The 25,682-nt window shown below is 43.3% G+C and overlaps 1 protein-coding gene across 2 annotated transcripts in view; it reads right to left on the bottom strand.

Moving 5' to 3' along the window:
- The window catches only part of MOSPD1 (motile sperm domain containing 1), a 765,007-nt gene that overhangs the window by 64,135 nt on the left and 675,190 nt on the right, over positions 1–25,682 (bottom strand). For both annotated transcript variants that reach the window (XM_044057571.1, XM_044057572.1), the window contains exon 5: positions 22,488–22,649. In XM_044057571.1, coding sequence (XP_043913506.1) covers positions 22,488–22,649 — 162 coding nt within the window. The remainder of the gene's footprint in view (positions 1–22,487; positions 22,650–25,682) is intronic.

The following is a 25,682-nucleotide window of genomic DNA, read 5'->3' on the forward strand; positions in this document are numbered from 1 at the left end:
CATCCCTTTTGGTAAAAACTCTGTATCCATGAACTACCACATAGGCGGTAGTCTACTTAACACTGAAAGTGTTCCCTGGAGATCAGAGGCCTTGGGACACAAGTGGACAGTAGTCTCTCCTTTGACAATCACATCGCCACAGTAGTCAAGAAATCCTTCTCCGTGGCACACCTCATCACAAAAGGTTTCTCATCCAGGAAAAAAGAGGTAATTGTTCCCCGCTACTCATCACTCATTAGACCCATTATAGAATATAGTGCCCCTATTGGTATGTACCTCACAAGACATCTACAACAACTGGAAAGGCCGAAGAAATACCTCACAATGAGTATCACTGGCCTCAAACAGATGCCCTATGCAGACCGTCTCAAAAATCTCCAGCTTTACTCCGTCGCATATCGCCTACTCAGAGGCAATCTCTGCCTAACATACAAAGCTATGTCAAACCCAGAGCTGTTGGACATGCTTCACTTAAAGAAATCTCAATCCCTCCGAGCTACATGCTATAGGGACCTAAACCTTGTCACCACAATAAACAGAACAAGCTGGAGGGATAGATTCCTGTCCCAGAGACTTCCCATACTCTGGAACAAACTACCTATCTATAGCAAACAAAGCTCCTCATTAGAACTCTTCAAGAAAAATCTTGATGATTGGATGGGAAATAGGAAATTCACCTTGGGGATCACTTCTCTGGCTCTGCCCGACTGGGGCAAAGGAAAATAATTTTCTTGGGTGGCGAAAGCCAGGGGACTTTTTGGCTAGGCTTATATACGCCCAAGGGCCAACAGACTAGTACCTACCTATGAACTTCCTTATCCATAGCACTGTATTCAGACTACCAGCTAAGAATGAATTAACATGTGACTGGTAAAAATCCATTAAAAAATCCAAAACTATACATTTTTAATATCATATGTGTTTCGGTTTTGTTACTGTTATTAATGAACATTTCAATTACTTTTAATTTATCAGAGCTCTTAAAAATACTGCCAAATTTGATTGTGGATATAGACTTAAATGAATCAAGCTCCTTACTTTATCCTTTATCTTTTACAACAATCAACAGACAATAGTTACAGATATGCAGCTATTATTTTAAGTTAAAATTGGCATGCATAAAAGCCACAGTCACTCATTTCTTAAAAGTTTTTCTGCTTGGTATATGTACCAATGTCCTCTTATAATAAATAATTATTACAGCTGCAAGAAATTCAAGTTTTCAAGCTGTTTTAATTTGCAATGGGATGTTTTGTTTACATACTTTATGGTGTCTGTGCAATACAGTGTATACTAAAAGTATACTTAAAAAGTACAGTTGTGTACACTTACCATAAATGGAGATGTTCGAGTGTATTCACTGTTGCAGTCATTACTTTTGGGTTATCTGCTTGCAGGTAGCCCTAAGTTGGCCTGATTAACAGTCTTGGGTCCTGCATCAGTTGCTGTCCGTTCTTCCATGACATCAGGTCGTCAGGGGTATAAAACATGCAGCCGACACCATTACATCAGTTTTTCTTGACCCAGATGTCAGGTGCCCCCCAATGGGAAGCAATTAAATATAAAAGCACAAAGATATACCTCCACCAAAAAAGCAAATACATCAAAAAGGCGTTTTAGCATAGTAAAGGAAAGTAGAGTTATAGCCAAAAGAAGTTAGGGGGCTGGAGGGAGGGTAACCAGGACTGCAACAGTGAATACACTCGAACATCTACATTTATGGTAAGTGCACACAACTGTACTATGTTCTTCGTGTTTCACTGTTGCAGTCATTACATTTGGGTAAATTCTCAAAGCTATGGTAGGGAGGAGGAATTTAGATAGCATTAGGGCCAGCTATAAGGCCCAGCAAGACTGCAGTAGCAAAGCCAGCTCTGGATTTAGAGAAAATTGGCAAATCGTAACGCTTGGTGAAAGTATGTACAGAACTCCAGGTAGCAGCTTCTAGGATGTCCCTGGTAGGGACACCTCTGAGAAAGGCTGTAGAGGTAGATGCAGACCTGGTGGAGTGAGGTCTGATCCCCTGGGGGATAGGTTTTCCATGGTGCTTATAGCAGAAATGAATGCAATGGCTTATCCATTTAGAAATGGTTTGCTTTGAAATAGCCTTCCCTTCTGCCCCTGCAGCAAATGCCACCAGCAGTTGTTCAGACTTCCTTTGAGGTTTATTCCTGTCCAAGTAGAATCTAAGCTGTCTGTGCACATGTAAGGAATGCAGTATCCATTCACCTTTACTCTGTGGATTGAGAAAGAAGGTTGGCAAATAAATGGACTGATTAAGAGCCACACTAGATACCACCATGGGCATGAAGGATGGATTGGTTCTGACGGACACCCTGTCCGCATGAAAGATGATGGAAGGCTCCACTGCCATAGGGGCCTGTAATTCAGATACCCTTCTAGCTGAAGTGATTGCTAAAAGGAAAGCTGTTTTCCAAGAAAGAAATTTTAAGTCTGCAGTAGCAGCTGGCTCGAAAGGAGGTAGAGTGAGTTTCTCCAAGACAAAGTTAAGGTCCCAGGCTGGGGTTGGAGCTCTCCTGGGTGGTCTCAAATTTTTGGCCCCTCTGAGGAGCTGCTTGAGCAGTGGATGAGAGAAGAGGGGCAGCTCTGTGTTATAATCAGCTGAAATGGCTGAGGCGTGGATCTTAATGGAGGAAAAAGACAGTCCCTTGTGAAGCATTTTAGTTAAGTATTGTAAAATCTGAGGTAAATTGGGTGCTGCTGTGCTCATCCCTTGAGATTGGTTCCAGGCACAGAATCTTTTCCATTTTTCAGCATAAGATTTTCTAGTACTAGGCCTCCTTGCCTCCAAAATGATATCCATTACAGGTTTGCTGAGGGATGGTAAAGGAGAGATTAAGTAATTAGCCAGGCTGCAAGGTTCAGTGTTAGAATCTGAGGGCGCAGAATCTAGTTCTCCTGCTGAGACAGCAGGGAAGGAGTCTGAGGCAGGTGCCATGGAGATAACCATGACACACTGAGCAGGAGGGGGTACCAGTGTTGGTGCGGCCAGTCTGGAGCAATCAAAATCATCCTTGGTTTGTCCTGTTTGATTTTTAGTAGTACTTTTGAGAGCAGAAGCAGGGGGGGGAAGGCATAGACTGATAGGTTTTTCCAGCTGAAGGACAGAGCATCCACTTTCCAAGCTTGTTTGTGGGAGTCCTTGTGCAAAATTTGTCCAATTGGTAGTTCTGGGGACAGGCAAACAGGTCTATATCTGGGCTCCCCCATTTGCTTGTCAACATGTTGAAAATCCTTGGTTCCAGTTTCCACTCGTGTGGGTCCATGAGGTTTCTGCTTAGTCCGTCTGCCAGTGTATTTAATTTTCCTGGCAGGAATTGAGCTTATAGGTGCACTTGGTAGCTCAAGGCTGTGTTCCACAATGCCATGGCTAGTCTGCAGGGGGAGTAAGAATGTGTACCCCCCCCCCTACTTGTTTATGTACCACATAACAGTGGTGTTGTCCGTCTTTACCATTAGTTGTCCTGGAAGAATGTGGATCTTGAAGGCTGTCAGGGCATTCTGTACAGCTAACATTTCTTTTTGATTGATATGCAGGTGCATTTGACTTTGGTTCCATCTGCCCTGAATGCACTTCCCTGCCAGGTGAACCCCCCCCCCCCATGCATAGTCTGATGCGTCTGTTGTTAGGGTTTGGGCAGTAGGGGGTGGTGTGAAAGGTAGTCCCTTGTTTTGGTGGCAGGCCTCTGGCCACCAAAGGAACTCTAGGCATAAGCAAGGTATGATAGGATTCATTGTTTCCAGGTCTTGAGAATGTTGACACCATAGGCTTTTTAGATACCACTGTAGTTTCCTCACATGCAGTCTTGCATATTGAATTAGAAGAATGCAGGAGGCCATGAAACCCAAGGCTTGCAGTATTTGTCTTGCAGATAGCAGGGTTTTTGTGGCCACTTGTTTGAAGTAGTTTGTCAAATGAATTTGTTTCTCTGGCGTGAGATAAGCCATCCTGGAAGTTGTATTCAAGCTTGCTCCCAGGAATATAATTTGTTGACAGGGTATTTTCACTTACGGTGTACCCCAGACAAGTTAGTACCCTTCATACAAAGGCCAGATGATTCAAAAGTATGTCCTGGCTTTCTGCCTGAATTAGACAATCATCCAGGTATGAGTATATTTGAATATTTCTTTGCCTGCAGAATGCAATAACTGGAGCTAGGCACTTTGTGAATACCCTGGGTGCAGTAGATAAGCCAAAGGGCACTGCAGAGAACTGATGGTGCATGTAGCCTGCTTTGAAGCGTAGGTATCTTCTGCAAGATTCCCTGATTGGGATGTGCAGGTATGCTTCTTTGAAATCTAGTGATGCCAACCAGGCATCTTTGCCTACCATAGGAAGTAATTGGTGAAGAGCCAGCATCTTGAATTTTGGAATCTCCAAATAGATGTTTAGAGTAGACAGGTCCAGGATAGGATGCCATGAATTGTCTTTTCTGGGTACCAAGAAAAGTCTCGAGTAGAAACCTAGTCCCTTTTCCTCTTCTGGTACCAGCGGAATAGCCCCCATGCTTAAGAGAGAAAGTACTTCTTTTTGGGCCTCTGCCCACTGATTTGGGGGTAGGTCCGGCCACCCGCTTGGTGTTGGCAACGTGTGGAAGTGAAATCTGTATCCCTGGGACACTATATTTAAAGCCCATTTGTCCTGGATAATGAGTTCCCAATTCTTTGCATGAAGAGCAATCTTTCCCCCCAAAGGTGCAGTCAGTTGACAAGTGCTTGGAAATTTTAAAAGGAAGTCATTGAGACAGTTTACCATAGGGGGGGGGGGGGAGTCTTATTATTCCCAGATTTGGAAGTGGAGGCCCCCCACTGCTTAGTTCTGTCTCTCCCGGGGACTGAAACCTGGGCTTTTTGCTGTGTCTGGGTTTGGCTTGAGAAGACCTGGAAGGGGCTGGAAAGGACCAATTCTTAGAGGGCCAGTTCCTACTAAATCTAGGAGGCTTAACTTGTAAAAAATCTTTAACAGTTTGCATAGATTTAGCTTTATCTTCCATCTTTTTAAGAACTTCCTCAGCCTTGTTGCCAAACAGGTGGTCCTGATTTAAGGGAGCATCCAACAATTTAGCTTTAACATGATCAGGCAGAGATTGCTCCTTGAGCCAAGCATGCCTTCTAAGCACAGACCCAGTAACAGCAGCCCTGCAAGAGGCCTCTAATGACTCAAAACCACATTGCAAAGTATGTTTTCCAACTTGTTCAGCAGAATGCATTAAATCCTGTAATTCTTTATTTTTCACACAGTCAGGAATCAACATAATTTTCTGTTTAAGCAGTCCAATAACATGTATAACATATGAAACTGGCAGTTTAAAGCCCTAATGTCCAAGGCTGCAGAAGTGTAAACCTTCTTACCCCATCTATCCAGCGCCCTGGAGTCTCTATCAGAAGGGGTAGGATTTTTAGCAGTAGAAGCCTTAATGCCCTTGGGCTCCTGTGAAATAGTCTCTGGATCTGCAATAGGATTTTTAAAAAGGAACTTGTGGGACTCAGGGACCCTGTAGTATCTGTCGGGTTTTCTGGGAGCAGGAGGCAGGGAATCAGGAGCCGAACTAGATTCTGAAAAAGCATCATCAACGTCTAGTACAGGAGGAATAGCTAAAGGCCTATGTTGAGGTAGGAGAAGGAAATCCACAAGCCTCTTTTTTGAATCAGATAAATCCTGGCTTTCCCAGTGGAAATGCTCCCTTAGAGTATGTAAGGTTTCCCCAAAAGAAAAATCCTCAGGAGGGGAAGCAGAGGGAATGGGGTCCTCTGTATCAGAATCTTCATACGTAGATAAGGGCAAATCCAGATCATCAGAAGAATCAGAAAAAACGGAATCCTGATCAGAAGATTCATAATCAACTTCAGTCCTAGGCCTCTTAGAAAGGGGGGGGGGGGGTTGGCTACCCCTGATTAGAGTTATTAGATCTTCAGCCATTCTTATCATTTGCTTTTTAGGCATAGAGGCCTGAGCATGTGGCCTGGGCATCGTTTTGTTTTAGGCATAGATCGAGATTTAAGCCTAAGTAAAGAAGGAGGCGTCAGTTTAATATGCAAGTCCGTAGGCCTAAATACACCCTCAGAAGCCGGTGCCTGCACAGCGGCTCCGGATCCATCCGAGGTAGACACATCTGCGGGTTCCATAGTTGAAGCATCTTGCGGCATACTGGACTCCGAATGGGTCTCAGTAGTGGCCTGCGAATCAGAAGTAGCGGGTATCAGGGACTGTGAAAGCGCCTCACTGAGTACCGGCAACCGATCTTAAATCCTAAAAAAAAAATCAACTTCTACTTATTCTTCCTAAAACATTAGCACAACATACATTCTCCTTCTCCATCATCTCCCTTAACAATACCATCATCAGACCAGAACCACATGCTAAACTACTTGGTGTAACCATCAATGGCGACCTAAAATTCGACATACATATCAATCAATGCGTAAAGAAAATTCACAAAAAGACGGGCCTCCTGCACCGTAATCATAAATTTCTTTCTCCCTCCTCCAAACCTTCCCTAGCCAAGTCTCTCCTTTTACCCTGTCTTCTGTATGCTGCTCCTGTCCTTACTAACCTCCAGTCATCTCTTCTCAGCAAACTAGAGCAAACCTACAATAAAATAGCTAAGTTTGCCTCCAATCTGCCCTATAAATCCCACCACTGCCTTGCCCTAAAGACATTGCAATGGCCTTAATTCCCCAAACAACTGCTCCTTCCTCAACTGCATATAACACACTCTATTCTTAATAATCCCACCTTCTGCCTATCTCTAATATTGTAGCACCATACAACCCCTGACGCGAGCTTCGTACATCTGCCAAACATCTTCTGGACACCTATAAATCCACAAAAAATATTGAGAAGTCACTATACAAATACTCTGTAGCCCGCTCCTGGAACTCCCTCCCACATAACATAAGAAAAATCCCTCAAAAGTTTCAGTGCAAACTTGAACTTAAACACCATCTTCAAAACACCTGGTTCTGTCCCTGCCAAGGTCCAACTTGATTCTAGCTACCCCCCTCCTAAATCTACTCTCTTCTCTCATATCTTTCCTTTACTCAGTTTCCTCCTAAATCTACTCTCTTATCTTGCATCTTTCTTTTTCCACAGTTCCTGCTCCTCTTATAGTGCTAATACTACAACACACCAACATCCTGTTTCTTCTAAATAAACCTTTATATCCAGATTAACTTGTCACTACTGTGTAGACATGCACTGAAACCTGTACATAACTGTTAAATTGATTATTTCACTTTGCTGTATATTTTTCATGTTATATGCCATCTGTGATATAAATGTTTGTCTTGAATGACTGTGACTAACTGTAACTCTGGAGCTTTTCTCCACTGAAAACAGGCCTTTGGCTCAGCTGGACTAACCCGGCTAACAAATGACAATAAATAAATAAATAAATAAATACTACTCATATTTAATTGAGACAAAGGAAACAAAGGTCAGTTAAATCATGAGGCCCACTTTTTGACAATCACCCACATAATTAGGTTTGTCTTGTGTGATGGTAATGTGCATTTTTTACAGACAACCAAAGGTAAGTTTGATTTTTAAATGGACAGAAATACTACTTATCCTTTGGATTCATCATCCCATTAGAGTCATTCTACTCATCTGATTTATAACTACAGCACCACTGCACAAGCTATCACTTCTTTGACAGAATTCTAACTGGAAAATCAAATTAAGGTAACCTGCTCCAACAGAGGGTTCAATGAGTGGGGTAGAATACACTGGCTATGACTGAACTCATGTTTAGCACTGTCAGGATGTGCAAAAACAGTTGCTACAGATGTGACAAGTGAGTCGAAAGAGCTAAGTTCCACATACAGAGTTCTGAAGTGCTTTAGTCTAAATCACAAATGCAGTATCATCACTCGGTTCTGAATGCCACTACTGCACTATATTATACACAGAGTGCTGAAAAGCTTCAGCCCTGACCACAACAGTAGTATCTGCATTCAGTACTGCAGAATACTGATCATGCCCCCTGTCATCTTGTACCCTGTCCTAGCTATGCCTCTGGGTAGATGCACTGAAAAAGAGATCACTGCAGCTAAAGAACATAAGACTGTCATTTCTTCCTGAAGCATAATAGAGAAACACATAATATAGTTAATTCTGTTATTTTTTCTAACACTAAGCAAAGTTACATACTTAAAATATCAAGAAGTTTTATTTTACTTTAAAGTGTCCATCTGGTGCATTAAAGCAAAGCTTCTGACAGCTTTATTACTGTGCCACAAACTGCACACAAACAGTGAGTTGAATGTGTTGCCCCATACATGGGCAGCATATGTGGTGGGTATCTTAATTCCATCCTTACTGGCATGCATCAGCATGAAGAGCTACAACTGTAACAGGAGACTGCATTACGCAGTGGTGATACTTCAAAATGTAAGAGGGGTCTTTTTAAAACAGAGCCACTGCATGCAATGACAGCGTCATGGGTAATTCACATTTTTACCCATGGTGGAAGACTCTAGTTTGCTCACTTGCCTTGTGCCCTCATGGCCAAATAATGTTCCAAAAATCTGAATAAAATATGAATTACTTACCCCTTGTAATAATGTATCACAAACATACAAGTATATATTTACCCAATTTAATGGAAAGTTCAAAACAGAGTTTAATCAATGAAGACTATACAAACACAGGAGGAATGGCAGGAGGGTATATATGACCCACCAAGTAGCATCTCCTCATAGCTAAATCAATATGGTAAAGAAGTATTTATAATATTAACAATGAGGACCTTCTTCATGGGCCCTACAGATAGGATGAACCCCCAACAATATATTCATAGGTAAGTACTAGGCTAGCTGCCCTTGTGGGCAGTTTTAAGCTCAGCCAATTCCCTCAAAGGTGAGAATCAAACCCTGTACCCTGTGTCTGTGAGGTAAACACCTTAACCATTAAACTAACCTCCAAACCCACATTTAGTGGCACAAAATGGGAAAGGTTCAAAAGGCTAAAGTCAGAAGTCAGATGCAACAATAAAGGTCCAACTACTAGAACAGACGTTAAGACAATAATGTTAGTTGAAGGTGTGAAGGGGAAGAGGTGCCTACAGCACAGACATCTGCTTGAAGTACAGATCTGGGAACCCTTTTGGGGTTGGCGGAGTGTGAAATAAAATTTGTATCCCTGGGACATTATTTTGAGTACCCATCGGTCGTTGATAACAGTGGCCCAGTTGCTTGCATGGAAGGAGAGTTCTCCTCCTGGGGCACAAGCAGGTGGGCAGAGGTAAGGGGTGGAGGTGTAAAGTCATTGTGACTTCTTACCATAAGGGGGTGGCTTTGCACTCCCTGTTTTTGAAGAGGAGGAACTCCATTGCTTAGATCTCTGCATTCCCTGGGGCTGCTGTCTAGGGGTCTGTTTCCCCTGGGTCTGGGCTGAGCTGGCCTGGAGGGGGCAGGAAAGAACCAGTGCTTGGAGGGGCAATGCCTTCTGAACCACAGAGGCTGGACCTGTAAGAAGTCTTTAACTGTCTGCATAGATTTAGCTTTTTGTTCCATCTTTTTTAAGACCTCTTCTCTTCTGCCTTGGTGCCAAATAAGTGGTCTTTGTTCAATGGTGCGTCCAATAATTTGGATTTGACATGGTCTGGCAAGGTCTGTTCCATAAGCCAAACATGCCTTCTAAGGACAGAACCAAATATGTTTTGTTTGAGGAGTTCTGTGGTATGCTGCTGATATTTCAGCATGTGGAACTGAATTTAATGTTCTAATTGCAACAGTAGCAAAGGTGTATACTTTTTCCCCCAATCGGTCTAAAGCTTGGGAATCCCTATCTGAGGGGGTGGGATTCTTAGCTGAAGCTGCTTTAATTCCTTTAGGTCCTTGAGAGATAACCTCTGGGTCAGCAGTAGGATTGTTGAAAAGAAATTTGAGAGAATCAGGGACTCTGTAATACCTGTCAGGTTTCCTGGGAGCAGGAGGAAGGGTGTCAGGAGGCAAACTGGATTCCATAAAAACATCATCCACAACATCCAGGACAGGAGGAATGGCCAAAGGTCTGTGCTGTGGTAAATCTAAGAATTCCCCGAGTCTCTTTTTGACTGAGGATAGCCTTGACATTCCCTTTGGAAATGCTCCCTTAAAGTATGAAGGGTTTCCCCAAATGAAAAATCCTTGGGTGGAGAGGCAGAAGGAATGGATTCCTCTGCATCAGAAGCCTCATAAGCAGAGAGGGGTTGCACATCTTCATATTCAGATGCATCAGAGTCATCAGACTCCTGTTCAGATAAAACTACTGAGGACAAGTCTCTCTTTCTTTTGGAAAGGGTAGCCTTGCTTCCCCTAATAAGCATAAGGTCTTCTGCCATTTTAAACATTTGAGGTTGAGGTAAGGAAGCAGGTGCCTGAGCTTAGGTCGTTGTTTTTTTGCATGTGGTTCATACTCATATACACATAGAAACTCGGTAGTTTTAGAAAGAACTGAAGATGCAAAAGAAGTTGTCGGTCTGTGTTGAGTATCGGTAGTAAGAAGTACTTCCTCGGAAGCCGGTGCCTGCTCAGCGGCTCTGGACCCATCCAAGGTAGAGACATCCGAAGGACCCTTAGTTGAAGAAGAGTATCGTGGCATACCGGACTCCAAAAGGGTCATGGTATCGGTCTGCGAATCCACAGAAGCGAGCATCAGGGGCTTCAAAAGTGCCTCACTGAGGACCGGAGAACTGACGACTAGCTTAACGGAAGTGTCGTCGGCAGTTTTGGACCTGTGCGGTCTGTCTCTGTCTTTATCCTTACGTTTTTTAGGAAGATCGGTAGTCAGATGGCTTACCAAAGCCATATTGGAATTCGAGGACTGAGAGCGAAAATATCTAGCTACAATAAGGGCCTGACGACATATAGTTCTGGTATTGAACAAAGCACAAAAGCGACAGCGGGGGACGTCATGGTCTGGGCCTAAACAGGTGATGCAGTAAGAATGGAAGTCTCGGTGTGGTATTTGCTTTCCACAGGCGAGACAATTGTTAACTTTTTCTGACATCAGTTAGAGCAAGAAAAAAGGGTCCCCCAATGGGGTACTTAGCTTTAGAAGACTTCCACTTCAATTCGGAAATGAAAACTCAGATAGCGGCCAACCGGCACTCGTGCTGTTTCTGCTTTGGGCTCTTCAGCAAGAAAGACTGATGTAATGGCATCGGCTGCCTGATTTTATACCACTGACGACCTGACGTCAATCCTGGAGCAACAGCAACCGACGCAGAACTACTAAGCCTTTGGTATTCGGGCTGACTGAGGGCAACCCCTGGCAGGATAACCTAAATGTGATGACTGTAACAGTAAAACACGAAGAACATTTTCCATTTGGAAGTATGTCTGTTGAGTAGCAGGCTTCCTGGTAGCCTCAGTCATTACTGACAAACTAGTTTGGGGAGATGGAGGGATGAGAAGGTCTACTTCAGAAGCAAGGCTCTGTTACTAAAGTTATAGGAAACCTCCATTCCTACGACTGGAAGAGTCTCTTTTATCCCAAGAAACTAGAGACCCTGAAACCACATTCTTCCTGGTTTCCACAGGGTGGAAACATTATATATAGTTTTCCTTTGTTGAATTTTAAGATAAGGAATGTAATCAACAGGAAGATTGGGAAAGCATATATGAGTTTCTGATATCACAGGTTAAAGAATGCACTGACTGCCACCTTCCTTCTAACCTGAGAAGAAAAGAGGAGGACTACATTTTCCTAAGCAGCAAGTGGACTGACCTCTGGTGGCCCTACATTTAGGAACAGTCAGAATTCACAGATCTAGAAAAGGACTGCAATAGCTTAGTCTGTGTCATGTATATTTACCTCATTTGGGATAGGAACTACTGAGAGTGATGAGTCTGTCTAGGGTTCACTGCCAAATCAGCATTGTTTCTTTGCAAAGAGAGCATGAATGTATAACTCCTTGTTTTCTTTTTTCAAATAACATACAGCGAATTGATGATCAAACCCTAGAAGCAGTGTTAACATCAAGGTCTTCAAGGCTAGGAGGAATGCCAACAGTTCTAGCTGGCTGGTGTGATGTGGTATGATTGGTGGTGGTCCATATGGGGCTGTTGGTCATGTTGAGCTGCAGTTGTTGCATTTCAGCTCTGTGGCTACACATTCTCAAACTAGCTGTGTACTTAGTTGTCTGGTGACGGGTACTTCTGTTTCATGGTCCCTTCCTCTGCGCAGGCACTCTCCTTTGCAGCTGCCATTTTCTTTTGCTGTCTATTAGTTCCCTGTGGCACTTTATTATACAGCCACTGGAGATAACTCTAAATCCGTTTAGGTATGATCATTTTTTTTCTGCAGCACTTGTGGATGTAGTCACCTCACAGTATTCCTGATCCAGCATTTGTAAGCATACCTGCTGAGAGTAGTGCAGAGGCATGTGAGGTATGTACTAGGATTGGTGCCATGTTTCTAAGGATATGCTAATGCACTTGCAAATCAAGCTTAATCAGACACCAAACATCTGTTTGACAGCCAGCCAGACCCTGAACCATAAGCCCTAGAAATGGAACAATGTGTACCCCCTCAAATCTGGTCCAATAGATCCCACTAGGCCTGAGAGAGACCCTGGATGGGGATTCCTCAGCTATAAGTAGCCCTGACCTGTGGGTGGGAGACTCTAGAGATCTCTCTCCAGGAGGAGGTAGGAGATTGTTAGTCTAGTTGATCATTTCGTGCTGGGTGGTGCCTACACCCCAGGATGAAATCTGAAGGTGGGAGCTGGTGATCCACCTCTCCCACTTATACATCCAACTATCTGATGAAGTGGAAAATAGGTGTGGGCTCTACTGCTTAAAAGCCAAAGCCACAGCAGCACTGGTAGAGACTGGGTGGACATTTTTCTGAAATGATTTAACAGTGGAAGGGCATAAATGAAGCCTGTGTTTAGTAATTTGGTCCAGCTGGCAATGATTAAGTTGAAATCTAGAGCTACAGTTGGGAAACTCCATACAAACCTACATGAAGAACTCTGAGCCATTGCCATTCCTTTCAACCCCACATAAGGAACTCTTAGCCATTGCCACTCATATGGTAGCAGGGTATGCCAGAATCTTCTCCCTGCACTGTCAGAGGGTGGCTAGGTTCTACCCTTGGCACTTATGACAGTGCTTCATCTAGTACTCCCCTCCTGCAATACAGAACAAGGCCTATGCTGCTCTTGTCATGTTAGCTGGAGGCCAAACAAGCAAGCAAATAACTTCAGTTTTAGGCACTGAATGCGGGAACATTTCAGTGATGTGCATTGAGATGGTGATCTAAACTGTGTATGTGACACAAAAGAAGTGGTGGGCTTATGGGGTGAGTGTAGAACTTACAATTAATACTTGAAGTAGAGGGGTACATGTGTTTCTTTAAGTTGGCACTCAATGGCATGGGGCATATGTATTCATGCCAGTATATAAACATATTGAAGGTGGGGAGGTTCTGAGAAAAAAGCTGTAATTGGTGGAGAGGATAACCAAATCAAAAGACCCACCAAAAAGGGCTCCCAATATTACATCTGATATGTCTAATGCTAAATATGGGAGGTGTCTACCGCCAGGCTAATGAAGGAAAAGGGAAATGCAGAAACTCTACTGGAAGCCGGATTTGGGTAGAAGGTGAAGATGCCAAAAAGTGAAAACAATGTTCTTAATCTGATCCAGACAGTGTGAATGGAATTACAGGGCATAGCTACAGCTGTTGATAGCTGCTAATGATGAAATTCTGGTGTTTTGTGACCCACAGGAAGGAATGGAAAGGACAACTTTGATGGACGTGAGGAACTACATGGAAGCCTTCAACCCAGGAGGAATAGTCAGTTAAATTGCATAAAGAATAAATGAAAGAACTAAACACAGTGCAAAAACTGTTAGGGGTATTACAGACAGAGAAAGATAATGAGTGACTACTTGTATAAGGTAAAGAAGGAAGTATGGAAAGGTGAGACAGTCAGCATGTCTAAAGAATGAGCTAACAGAGATTAAAAGGATAAAACGGGGGGCGTGCAAGAATATCAGAGGTTAAAGCAGGGGAAATCAGACTCAGTTATCAGGAACCATGCAGCCCTACAGAATTAGCTGTCCAAAGGAGTAAAGTGTGAGCATAAGAAATATGAGAACCTGATCAACAGGCAGTGACATAAGCAGAAAAAAAATAAGCTGACACACCAAAAAGAGATGTTTATCTATGCATTTACAAAAGTATGCCAGAAAGTATGGAAAACAAGCGAGAAGATTACTAGTGAGGAAGTACAGAAAGAACTTAGGGGAACTTCTGGAGAATACTTTTTGGGACATAAGAGAACTAGCAGAGGTGCTCTATGATCCAATGGCTAATGGCATGGTATGCCCTTGGGAAAACTGTGCTACCAGAGGAATACAGAATGTAAGCAACTGTCCTCGTGCACACAGAAAAGTCCAGAAAACCACAAACTGCCCAACCTTACTTTCATCTAAGGAAAATGTTCAAAAGACAATTCTACAGGGCAAACCTTTGGAGCTCCTGAATACAAATCACCAGCAGATGGGCAGCAGCCTGGACTCGTACAGAGATGTTATCAGTTTACACTATACAGCTGAACAGGTATCAAGTTAGTTGACACAAGGCAGGACACAACAGTTAGTGTAGTGTTGGAGACAAAGGTCTCAACCTCTTGGCACAAAAAAAATATCTGGACATAGCCAAAAATAATGGGGGGGGGGGCAAAGCCCCAAAAATAGGGACACATTTTAAATATTACTCTTATATACTTAGAACATTGCTATAATAGAAGGTCTTGTGTCACCATGCATTTTCTGAAGGATGTGAAGTCTGAAATTCAAATGCCTGTCATTATTTAGTGAATTCAGTCCTCACTGATTTGCCACAAAAAATCCAGAAAACCATAAATTTTATGAAGAGCAGACCAAAAACACGAGGCAAAAAATTCTGGATATTCTGTGTAAATCTGGACAGTTGAGAGGTATAGTTGAGGGGAGAGGTGAAATGACACAAGTGTAGTTGCAGGGACTGATCTTGTTAGCATATTTGTGTTTAATATCACACTACAACTACAGAATAAAGTAATCCTGCTGGACGACAAGACTGGAGTACTTGTTAAGAATGGGTCAGTCATTACCAAACTGTCTCTCTCCACTGTCCAGAATATCATATTTTTGCTCTGTTCTTTATACAATGTGTGCTATTCTGGAAAATAATTGTGGATTGCAATAAATAAATAATGACAAACATTCAAGTTTTAGGCTTCACATTCCTTCAAAAAAATGTATGCAAATTTAAAGCCTGCTACTCTGGTAACATTCTAAGTATATAACAGCAATATATAAAATCTGTCCTTAACTTTAGGCCTTTCTCCTCCACTACTTTTTGTTTTTTTTTTTCCAGATTTTTTGAGCTAAGAGGTTGGGAAGTACGATCACCAAAAATAAAACTGCACTGCTTGCAGGGATGGGCAAACAGGATGGCTGGGGTTTAGTATAAAAAAGTGTAATTCTGCACATTTGGATGGAGATACTTAAGGGCCTTGTACTATGAGGAATACTTTTACAATAGACATAGAAGAATAATAACTTTAATGCTGCAGCACCCAGAAAGCTGAATCATGCAAAGTTATTTGAGAAAGCAGTGGCAAAAATCAAAATAGTACCTTGGTGCAATGTCAAAGATATGGACTAGTGAATAAGAAGTCATCTTTCCATTACAATGAGAGCTGGTGAAGCACTGGCCTGAAATACTGTACTAGTTTCTGCAGGTTTCAATGGCAGTGAGATATGAAGAACAAGGACAGTGTATAAAGCAGAGTTATGTCAAAGGAAACGGAGGACATGGAATACAAGGAATGTCTCAGGGCACCAATGATAAAAACACTACGAAAAAAATGAAACAAGAAATAAACTTCTCATGCACCACATTATTCAGTGCAAGTCACTGATGCAGAAGTGAACAAGGATAAGGATACGGGTGGTTAACTGGGAAGTGAAGATTAAAGACCAACATTAGGAAATATTACTTCACAGAGGGAGTGATGGATATAAAGTATGCAATTGCCACACGACTGTAGTTCTTGGGGGTTTTAAAGGTAATTGAGACAGATGGAGTAAAAGCACAGTGATGAGGAGCTTGTCCAATACTTGGCCAAATATAACTTACCACAGACCTTCTATTCGCATCTACATATAAATACACCATAAAAAACGAGGACCCTGCATGTGGGTTTGTAATGATAACACACACACACACACACACACACACACACATATATATATGCTTCATATTCTTTGGTTTATCAGCTTTTCAGTTGTTTGTGCCCATTTTATACCTGGCAAATATATTACAGGATATAAAATAAAATACAGAACAAAGTGGCATAAGTCACGCCATTACTGATATTTAAAAATTCCTCCTATTTGTCAAGCACATTTTTGAATAACGACACCCAAAGTTTAATAAGTATAAAAGTCCAAGTACCAACAAACTGTAATATGATCTGAAGAGTTTGAAGATAGCATGGTTCAGGAGTTTAAAGGACCTTAGTTAGTTTAAAATTCAGTGTTTTGTTAATCCATCACATATGCCAGAATTCAAAAGTCAAACACTCTGGATACCAAACAAAACTTATTCTAATGTGTAGTGACCTCAGAGTTAGTAAATATAGTTAAACAGAACTAGGGGTGGCTGCAGGAGAGGCTTGCACCCCCCCCCCCCCAAGTAAAACATTTTGTGTTTTGTGAAACCCAGTATTTCTTGACAGACTGCCTGGTCTGAATTGGTGGCTTTAGGGAACCTGGCTTCAGGTAAAAAGTACAGCTGTGTACACTTACCATAAATGTAGATGTTCAAGTGTATTCACTGTTGCAGTCATTACATTTGGGTTATCTGCCTGCAGGTAGCCCTCAGCCGGTCTGAATACCAGAGTCTTGGATTCCTGCGTCGGATGCTCTCTTCTTCCATGATGTCAAGTCGTCAGGGGTATAAAAACATGCAGCCGACGCCATTATATCAGTTTTTCTTGCCCCAGATGTCAGGTGCCCCCAAAATGGGAAGCAATTATATGTTATGTTACACCTCCATCAAAAAGCAAATACACCAGAAAGCTTAAAACAAGAAGGAAAGGTAGGGCCAAGAGAAGTCAGGGGGCTGGAGGGAGGGTAACCATGACTGCAGCAGTGAATACACTCAAACATCTACATTTATGGTAAGTGTACACAACTGTACTATGTTCTTCGTGTTTCATTGTTGCAGTCATTATATTTGGGTTGATTCCCAAAGCTAAGGAAGGGAGGATGAAGTTAGAGAGCATTAGGGCCAGCTTTTAACCCCTGCAAGACTGCCGTAGCAAAACCAGCTCTGGATTTAGAAAAAATAGGCATGTGGTAATGCTTGGTGAAGGCATTTACAGAGCTCCAGGTAGCAGCTTCTAGTATGTCCCTGGTAGGGACTCCTCTGAAAAAGGCTGCAGAGGTAGATGCAGCCCTGGTGGAATGTGATCTTATCCCCAGTGGGGTAGGTTTTCCATGGTGCTTATAGCAGAAATTAATGCAATGGGCTATCCATTTATAAATGGTTTGCTTTGAAATGGCCTTCCCCTCTGCCCCTGCAGCAAAGCCAGCTAGCAGCTGTTCAGATTTTCTTAGAGGCTTAGTCCTGTCCAAATAAAATCTAAGTTGTCTGTGCACGTCCAAAGTGTGCAGTATTTGTTCTCCTTTGTTTTATGGATTCGGGAAAAAGGTAGGCAAATTAATGGTCTGATTTAGGGCCACACTAGACACCACCTTGGGCATAAAGGAAGGACTGGTCCTGAGGGAAACCCTGTCTGCATGGAAGATAATGAAGGGCTCCACTGCAATGACGGCCTGTAATTCAGACACACTTCTTGCTGAAGTGATGGCTAGAAGGAAGGCTGTTTTCCAAGAAAGGAATTTCAACTCTGCAGTGGCAGCTGGTTCAAATGGAGGGAGAGTGAGTTTTTCCAATACAAAGTGAAGGTCCCAGGCTGGAGTAGGGGCTCGCCTGGGGGGGTCTTACATTTTTAGCCCCTCTGAGGAATTGCTTTAGCAGGGGGTGAGAGAAGAGGGGAGGTTCAGTATTATAATGTGCTGAAATGGCAGAGGCATGAATTTTAATTGACAAGAAGGATAGGCCCTTGTGGAGCATTTCTGTTAAGTACTGAAGCATATGAGGTAAGCTGGGCACCGATGTGCCCATCCCCCGAGTCTGGCTCCAGGAAACAGTATCTTTTCCACTTTTCAGCATAGGATTTTCTAGTACTAGGCCTCCTTGCTTCCAGAATGACATCTAGCACCTGCTTACTGAGGGATGCTATTGGACAGCTCAAGGAATTAGCCAGGCTGCAAGGTTCAGGGTTTGAAGCTGAGGGTGCAGAATCTGGCCCGCCTGCTGGGACAGCAGGAAAGGTGTCTGTGGTAGGTGCCATGGCTCCAGCAGTATCATACTGCGCAATAGGGGGTAGTGCTGGCAAGGCCAGTCTGGTGCAATCAGTATTGTCCTTGGCTTGTCCTGTTTGATCTTTAGCAGAACCTTTGAGAGAAGAGGCAGAGGGGGAAAGGCATAAACAGAGAGGCTTTCCCAGGTAAAGGACAGGGCATCCACTTTCCAAGCTTGACTGTGGGAAGTCCTTGTGCATAATTTGTCCAATTGGTAGTTCTGAGGGGAGGCAAACAAGTCTATCTCTAGAGCCCCCCATCTGTTCCTCAAGAGGTTGAATATTTTTGTTTCCAATTTCCATTCGTGTGGGTCCATGAGATTTCTGCTTAGGTCGTCTGCCAGTGAATTTAGCTTGCCTGGCAGGAATTGAACTTGTAGGTGCACCTGGCAGCTCAAGGCTGAGTTCCACAGAGCCATGGCCAGTCTGCAGAGAGGGTACGAGTGAGTTCCCCCCTGTTTGTTTATGTACCACATAACTGTGGTGTTGTCTGTCTTTACCAATAACTGTCCTGGAAGGATGTGGTCTTTGAAGGCTGTCAGGGAATTCTGTACAACTAACATTTCTTTTATGTTGATATACAGGTGCATCTGACTCGGGTTCCATTTGCCCTGAATGCACTGCCCTGCCAAGTGATCCCCCCATGCACAGTCTGATGCGTCTGTTGTTAGGGTTTGGGCGGCAGGGGGCAGAATGAAAGGGAGCCCCTTGTTGTGGTAGCAAGCCTCTGCCCACCAAAGGAACTCTGTCTTTATACATGGAATGATAGGAATCATTGATTCCAGGTCCTGAGAATGTTGACACCATAGGCTTTTTAGATACCATTGTAGTTTCCTCATATGCAGTCTTGCATATGGAATTAGTAGAATGCAAGAGGCCATGAACCCCAGAGCTTGCAAACTTTTCCTTGCAGATAGTTGGGTCTTTGTGGCCAGTAGTTTGAAGTAGGTTGTCAAATAAACTTGTTTCTCTGGAGTGAGGTAAGCTATCTGGGAAGTTGTGTTCAAACTTGCTCCCAGGAATACAATCTGTTGGCAGGGTACTAGGTGAGATTTCTTTTCCTTTATGGTGTACCCCAGTAAGGTTAGAAGTTTCTTTATGAATGCCAGATGTTTTAATAGCAAGTCCTGGCTTCCTGCCTGAATCAGACAATTGTCCAGGTATGGGTATATGTGAATATTTCTCTGCCTGAAAAATGCAATGGCTGGAGCTAGACGCTTTGTGAATACCATGGGTGCAGTAGATAAGCCAAAGGGAAGTGCAGAGAACAGAGAACTGATAGTGCATGGGGCCGGCCCTGCAGCGTAGGTATTTCCTGCAAGATTTCCTTATTGGAATGTGCAGGTAAGCTTCCTTTAAGTCTAAGGTTGCCAACCAGGCATCTTTGCCTAGCATAGGAAGCAGCTGTTGAAGTGTTAGCATTTTGAATTTTGGGATTACCAATAAAGGTGTTTGGCATAGAGAGGTCCAGGATAGGACACCAGGAGCTGTCTTTTCTGGGTTCCAGGAAAAGTCTTGAATAAAAACCTTGTCCCCTTTCTTCTGCTGGGACAGGCTGAATAGCCCTGATACTTCGAAAAGAGAGAACCTGCTGTTGAGCCTCCGCCCACTGATTTGGGGATAGGTCTGGCCAACCGTTTGGGGCTGGTAGGGTATGGAAGTGGAATCTGTATCCTTGGAAAACTATATTTAAAACCCATTTGTCCTGGGTAATGAGTTCCAAGTTTTTTGTATGCAGGGTGAGCTTTCCTCCTAAGGGAGCAGGCAGTTGAGCAGGGCTTGGAAGGGTTAAGGTTAAGTCATTGTGACATTTTTCCATAGGGGGGTGTCTTGCTACGTCCTGCTTTGGAAGTGGGAGCCCCCCACTGCTTAGGCCTGTGTGTAGCCTGAGACTGTAACCTAGGTGGTCTGCTGTTCCTGGGGTTTGGACTGAGAAGGCCTGGAAGAGACTGGAAAGGACCAATTCTTTGAAGGCCAATACCTACTAAATCTGGGAGGCTGCACTTGCAGGAAATCTTTAACAGTTTGCATAGATTTAGCTTTTTCCTCCATCTTTTTGAAGACTTCTTCTGCTTTGTTGCCAAACAGGTGGTCTTGGTTTAAGAGAGCATCCAGTAATTTAACTTTAATATGATCTGGCAAGTTTTGCTCCTTAAGCCAAGCGTGCCTTCTAAGTACAGACCCAGTGACAGCAGCCCTGCAAGATGCTTCTAAAGAGTCAAAACCACATTGCAAAGTATGTTTACCAACTTGTTCATGCATTAAACCCTGTAATTCTTTGTGTTCAGCACTGTCAGGAATCAACATAATTTTCTGTTTAAGCAGTCCCATAATATGCTGCTGGTACTTTAAATACATGAAACTGGCAATTTAAAGCCCTAATGGCCAAAGTAGTAGAAGTGTATATCTTCTTACCCAATCTGTCCAAGGCTCTAGAATCTCTATCAGAAGGGGTAGGATTTTTGGCAGCAGTAGCCTTACTGCCCTTTGGTCCTTGGGAAATGGTCTCTGGATCTGCAGTAGGATTCCTGAAGAGGAACTTGTGAAAGTCAGGTACTCTGTAATACCTGTCAGGTTTTCTGGGAGCTGGAGGTAAAGTGTCTGGGGACAGGCTAGATTCCAAGAAGGCATCATCTACAATGTCCAGAACAGGAGGGATAGCTAAAGGCCTGTGTTGAGGAAGGAGTAAGAATTCCCCAAGCCTCTTTTTGGAGTCAGAGTAATCCTGGCATTCCCAGCAGAAATGCTCCCTAAGAGTGTGCAAGGTTTCACCAAAAGAAAAATCTTCTGGAGGGGAAGCAGAGGGAATGGAATCCTCTGCATCAGAATCCTCATAGGTAGATAAGGGCAAATCCTGGTTATCTGAAGTAACAGAAATATCAAAATCCTGATCAGAAGAATAAGAAGGAAAATCAGTTCTAAGTCTCTTAGAGGGGGAAGGCTGGCTTCCCCTAATTAAAGTAATAAGGTCTTCAGCCATTAGACATATGGGCCTGACCATGTGGTTTGAACGTTGGTTTTCTAGGCGTGGGCCGAGTTTTAGGCCTGGATGAAGAAGATGGCATCGGTTTAAAATGCAAATCTGTAGGCCTGAATACACCCTCAGAAGCTACACCCTCAGAAGCTGGTGCCTGCACAGTGGCTCCGGACCCATCCAAGGTAGAGACATCCGCAGGTTCCATAGTCGAAGAAGCATCTTGCGGCATACCGGACTCCGAATGGGTCTCAGTACAGGCCTGCGAATCTGAAGTAGGGGGTATCAGGAGCTGCACAAGCGCCTCACTGAGTACCGGATTGGGGCGACTAGCTTAACGGAAGTGTCGTCGGCAGTTCTGGACCTATGCATTCTGTCTCTGTCTTTATCCTTATGTTTCTTCAGAATATCGGTAGTCATATGGCTTACCGAAGCCATTTCTGGATAGTTATTCCGAGTACCAAAATAATTTGCTTCAAAAATAGACAGACGATGAATAGTTCGGGGGTTGAATAAGGCACAAAACCAACAGCGAGGGACATCGTGGTCTGGGCCTAAGCAAGAATGCAGTACGGATGAAAATCTTTATGAGGTATTTGCTTTCCACAGGTAAGACAAATGTTAACTTTTACAGACATCGGTTAAGAGCAAGAAAAAGGCCCCCCCAATGGGGTACTTAGCTTTTTTGAAGACTTCAGTTCTGAAACTCGAAAACGAAAATTTCAGGAGTCGGCCGACCGGCACTTGCGAACTGCTTCTGCTTCGGGCACCGCATGGCAAGAAAGACTGATGTAATGGCGTCGGCTGCATGTTTTATACCCCTGACAACCTGATGTCATGGAAGAAGAGACAGCATCCGATGCAGGAATCCAAGACTCTGGTATTCAGGCCGGCTGAGAACTACCTGCAGGCAGATAACCGAAATGTAATGACTGCAACAGTGAAACACGAAGAACATCAGTTCATTCTGAAACATAAAAATACATGTAGCCATTCTAAATTCAACTCTTATGTCTTCCAAATCCCTTTTTAAACAGTAACCAGAATCCATTAACGTACATTTTTTATGGGCTTACCTAAAACATAAGCAGCTACTAGTTTCTGATTAACACTTAAATGGAGGTAGACAGGCACTATCGATTCAGCTTCCCCAAGTGTTGGTAACATCAGTGCAGCAATGCATAAAATACCAAGGAAGACGGTAAGTAAACTAGGTCCTGAAGACGGAGTTCTGGCTTCTGTAAAAGGGAAAATTGTGAATCAATGTAAAATTAATTACCAAGTATATTCTGTGCAAAACTGAAGACATCTATAATTAATTTTGGTCATGCTAACCAATCCTATCTTTAAATTCCCCTGAAAGATGCAGCTTAACTTGATTTGGAAGGCCAACCAATTCAACCAAGCTGGCTTCAGAATGTTAGCAACTATTCTTGGGAAAAACAACCGTGTGACATGCCAACCATAAAGTACTGTTGTGTAGGGTACTCACTGTAACAGCAGATATTCGAGGGACAAACTCTTGCAGCAATACAACTGGGCTTTGGATTTCTGCTGAACAATGCCAGCTGTCACCCAGCCTTTTTCTCCCTCACATTTAAATGTCTTCCAGCATCAGGATAACTCCTGCTTTGTGTTGCTGCACCTCCAACATCAAGTGATGTGCTCCTGAGGAAGCAATACTACAGTCATACATATTCAGTTCTTCTAGGGAGAAACTTAATATGCAAACCTAGTGCAACAATTGGAACCAGTATCACTGACCCAAACAATAACTAAGTACAAATTACAGCAGGCAGTAAATGACAAGGAATCTACAATAATCACTCAATTCATGGTGAGTCTTTCACACAAATGTACCGTCTTACTTTGGGGGAGGGTGTCTAGCTGCAGTATGACATGGGTAAAGTCCCAATAAGTACTATTTGCCTAATTCAGGGTAATGAGCAACTAATGCAAAACTGCTCTACCTATCTACTAGAGACGGCATCAGGAGCTTAGCCTAGCCTAAAATTCTATCCGCCTAGGGAATTTGCAGCCATTTATATCACAGCAGTCTATATACCTCCAAGTGCAAACACTAAAAATGCACTTGCTAGCCTGTACAGGCTATCTTGTGAACTACAAACCAAACATCCCACATGTGTGAATATTATGGCAGGAGATTTTAACCAGGCCAAACTGAAAACAGTACTACCACACTACTATCTGTATCTGAACTTTGCCACAAAGGGAGCAAATACATTAGACCAAGTGTATGCAAATGTCAAGCAAGCTTTCAAAGCGGTTCCCCACCTACACCTAGGCAGCTCGGATCATAATTCTATCTTGCTGATCCCAGCCTACAAACCCATGCTGCTAAGAGGAAAACCGTCCAGGAAACGATTAAGGATCTGGCCAGAAGGAGCAGTCTCAGCCCTGTACGACTGTTTTGAATGCATTGACTGGAACCTATTTAAAGAGAATAGAAAAGCATGTAAACCTGGATGAGTATACTGAAACAACAGTGGGGTATATCACCAAATGTGTTGAGGACGTGACCACCTTGATGGACATAACTATAAGGGCAAACCAAAAACCATGGCTCACTAGCGAAGTCTATGAGCTACTGAGAGCACGTAAAGCTACCTTCAAGTCTGGAGATAATGATGCCCTGAAAGTTGCCAGGCCTACCTGAACAAGGGAGTAAGAGCAGCAAAATGTGCTCACAGGCTAAAAATACAAAAACACTTTGCAGATCAAAAGGATCCTAGGCAGCTGTGGAAGGGCATCCAGTGCATTACTGATTACATATCTCCACCAACACTATGTGTAGACAATACGGACTTTCTAGACAAACCTAACACCTTCTTCAGCAGATCTGAGAAGACAACACCTCACCAAAGAAACTACCCATAGATGGGAATGCCACACCACTATGTCTCAGCCTGGAAGCAGACTGAATAAAACTGAAGAAAAGTACACCCAGGTAAGGCAGCAGGTTCTGACATGATTCCGGGTCATCTACTCAAGGACTGTGCAAATCAACCGGCACCTGTCTTCACTAACATCTTCAAAACATCTCTCAGACAGGCTAGTGTGCTAAGATGCTTCAAGTCTGCCACCATCATTCCTCTGCCAAAGCTGTCATCCCCAGTCACATTAAATGACTACCGCCCCATCGCAATCACACCAGTGGTGATGAAATGCTTTGAAAGGATGGTCAAAGAACATACATCATCTTGTCTGCCTGTATCGTTTTATCCTTTACAATTTGCTTACAGACAAAAATGCTCCACTGTGCTCGCTGTATCCCTGGCGCTACATAACACCTTGAACCATCTTGAAGACAAAAATTGCTACTTATGTGTGATGTTTATAGATTTCAACTCGGCCTTCATCACTGTAATACCACAGCAGCTGTTGTGTAAACTAAGTCAACTAGGCATAGAAAATACACTCTGCAACTGGATCCTCGACTTTCTGACAGACAGGCATAAGCCATTCAAGCTGGCAAGAACCACTCATGATGCATCACCTTAGTTCGCAACCTTGTGCAACCCCTGTGTTCAAGTCCACTTCTCTTCACAACACTGACTGACCCATGACTGCTCTGCAAAACATCAGACAAACATCACATTAAGTTTACTGATGACACCACAGTGATCCACCTCATCAGAAATGATGACAAGGGCCATACAGAGAGGACGTGAACCAACTCATCAGATGGTGCACTGACAACAACCTAGCACTAAATGTTGACAAAACAAAATAAATCATTGTTGACATCAGGAGGAAGCAAGAGTCCTACCATCACCATCAGTAGTACGGCAGTGGAAAGGGTAAAAAGCAGCAAATTCCTAGTGGTGCACATTTCAGATGACCTAAGCTGGGCAATAAACACTTCCAGCCTTGTAGAGAGAGCCCAACAACATCTCCACTTCCGCTGGAGACTACTCAGAGCAAACCTCTCCTCCCACATCCTCATGACCTTCTACAGAGCAACGATCGAAAGCATGCTAACCAACAACATCACAGTTTCGTATGGAAACTGGTCTCACACAGATCGCAGGGCATTAGAGAAGGTTGTAAAGCAGGCCAGGAAAATCACAGGATCAAACCCCCAAGTCCTTACAGGACCTTTACTATTGCAGATGCTATGGCACGGTTGTGAAACTGATAAGGGACAAATATTATCCTGCACATGGACTGTTCCACCTCCTGTCTTCAGGGAAATGAGAGAAGCATCAAGTGTAGAACATCAAGACTCAGGAACAGTTTCTTTCCACAAG

The sequence above is a fragment of the Protopterus annectens genome, chromosome 15.part0 (assembly GCF_019279795.1).
Source record: "Protopterus annectens isolate FY-2018-M chromosome 15.part0, PAN1.0, whole genome shotgun sequence".
Taxonomy (NCBI): domain Eukaryota; kingdom Metazoa; phylum Chordata; order Ceratodontiformes; family Protopteridae; genus Protopterus; species Protopterus annectens.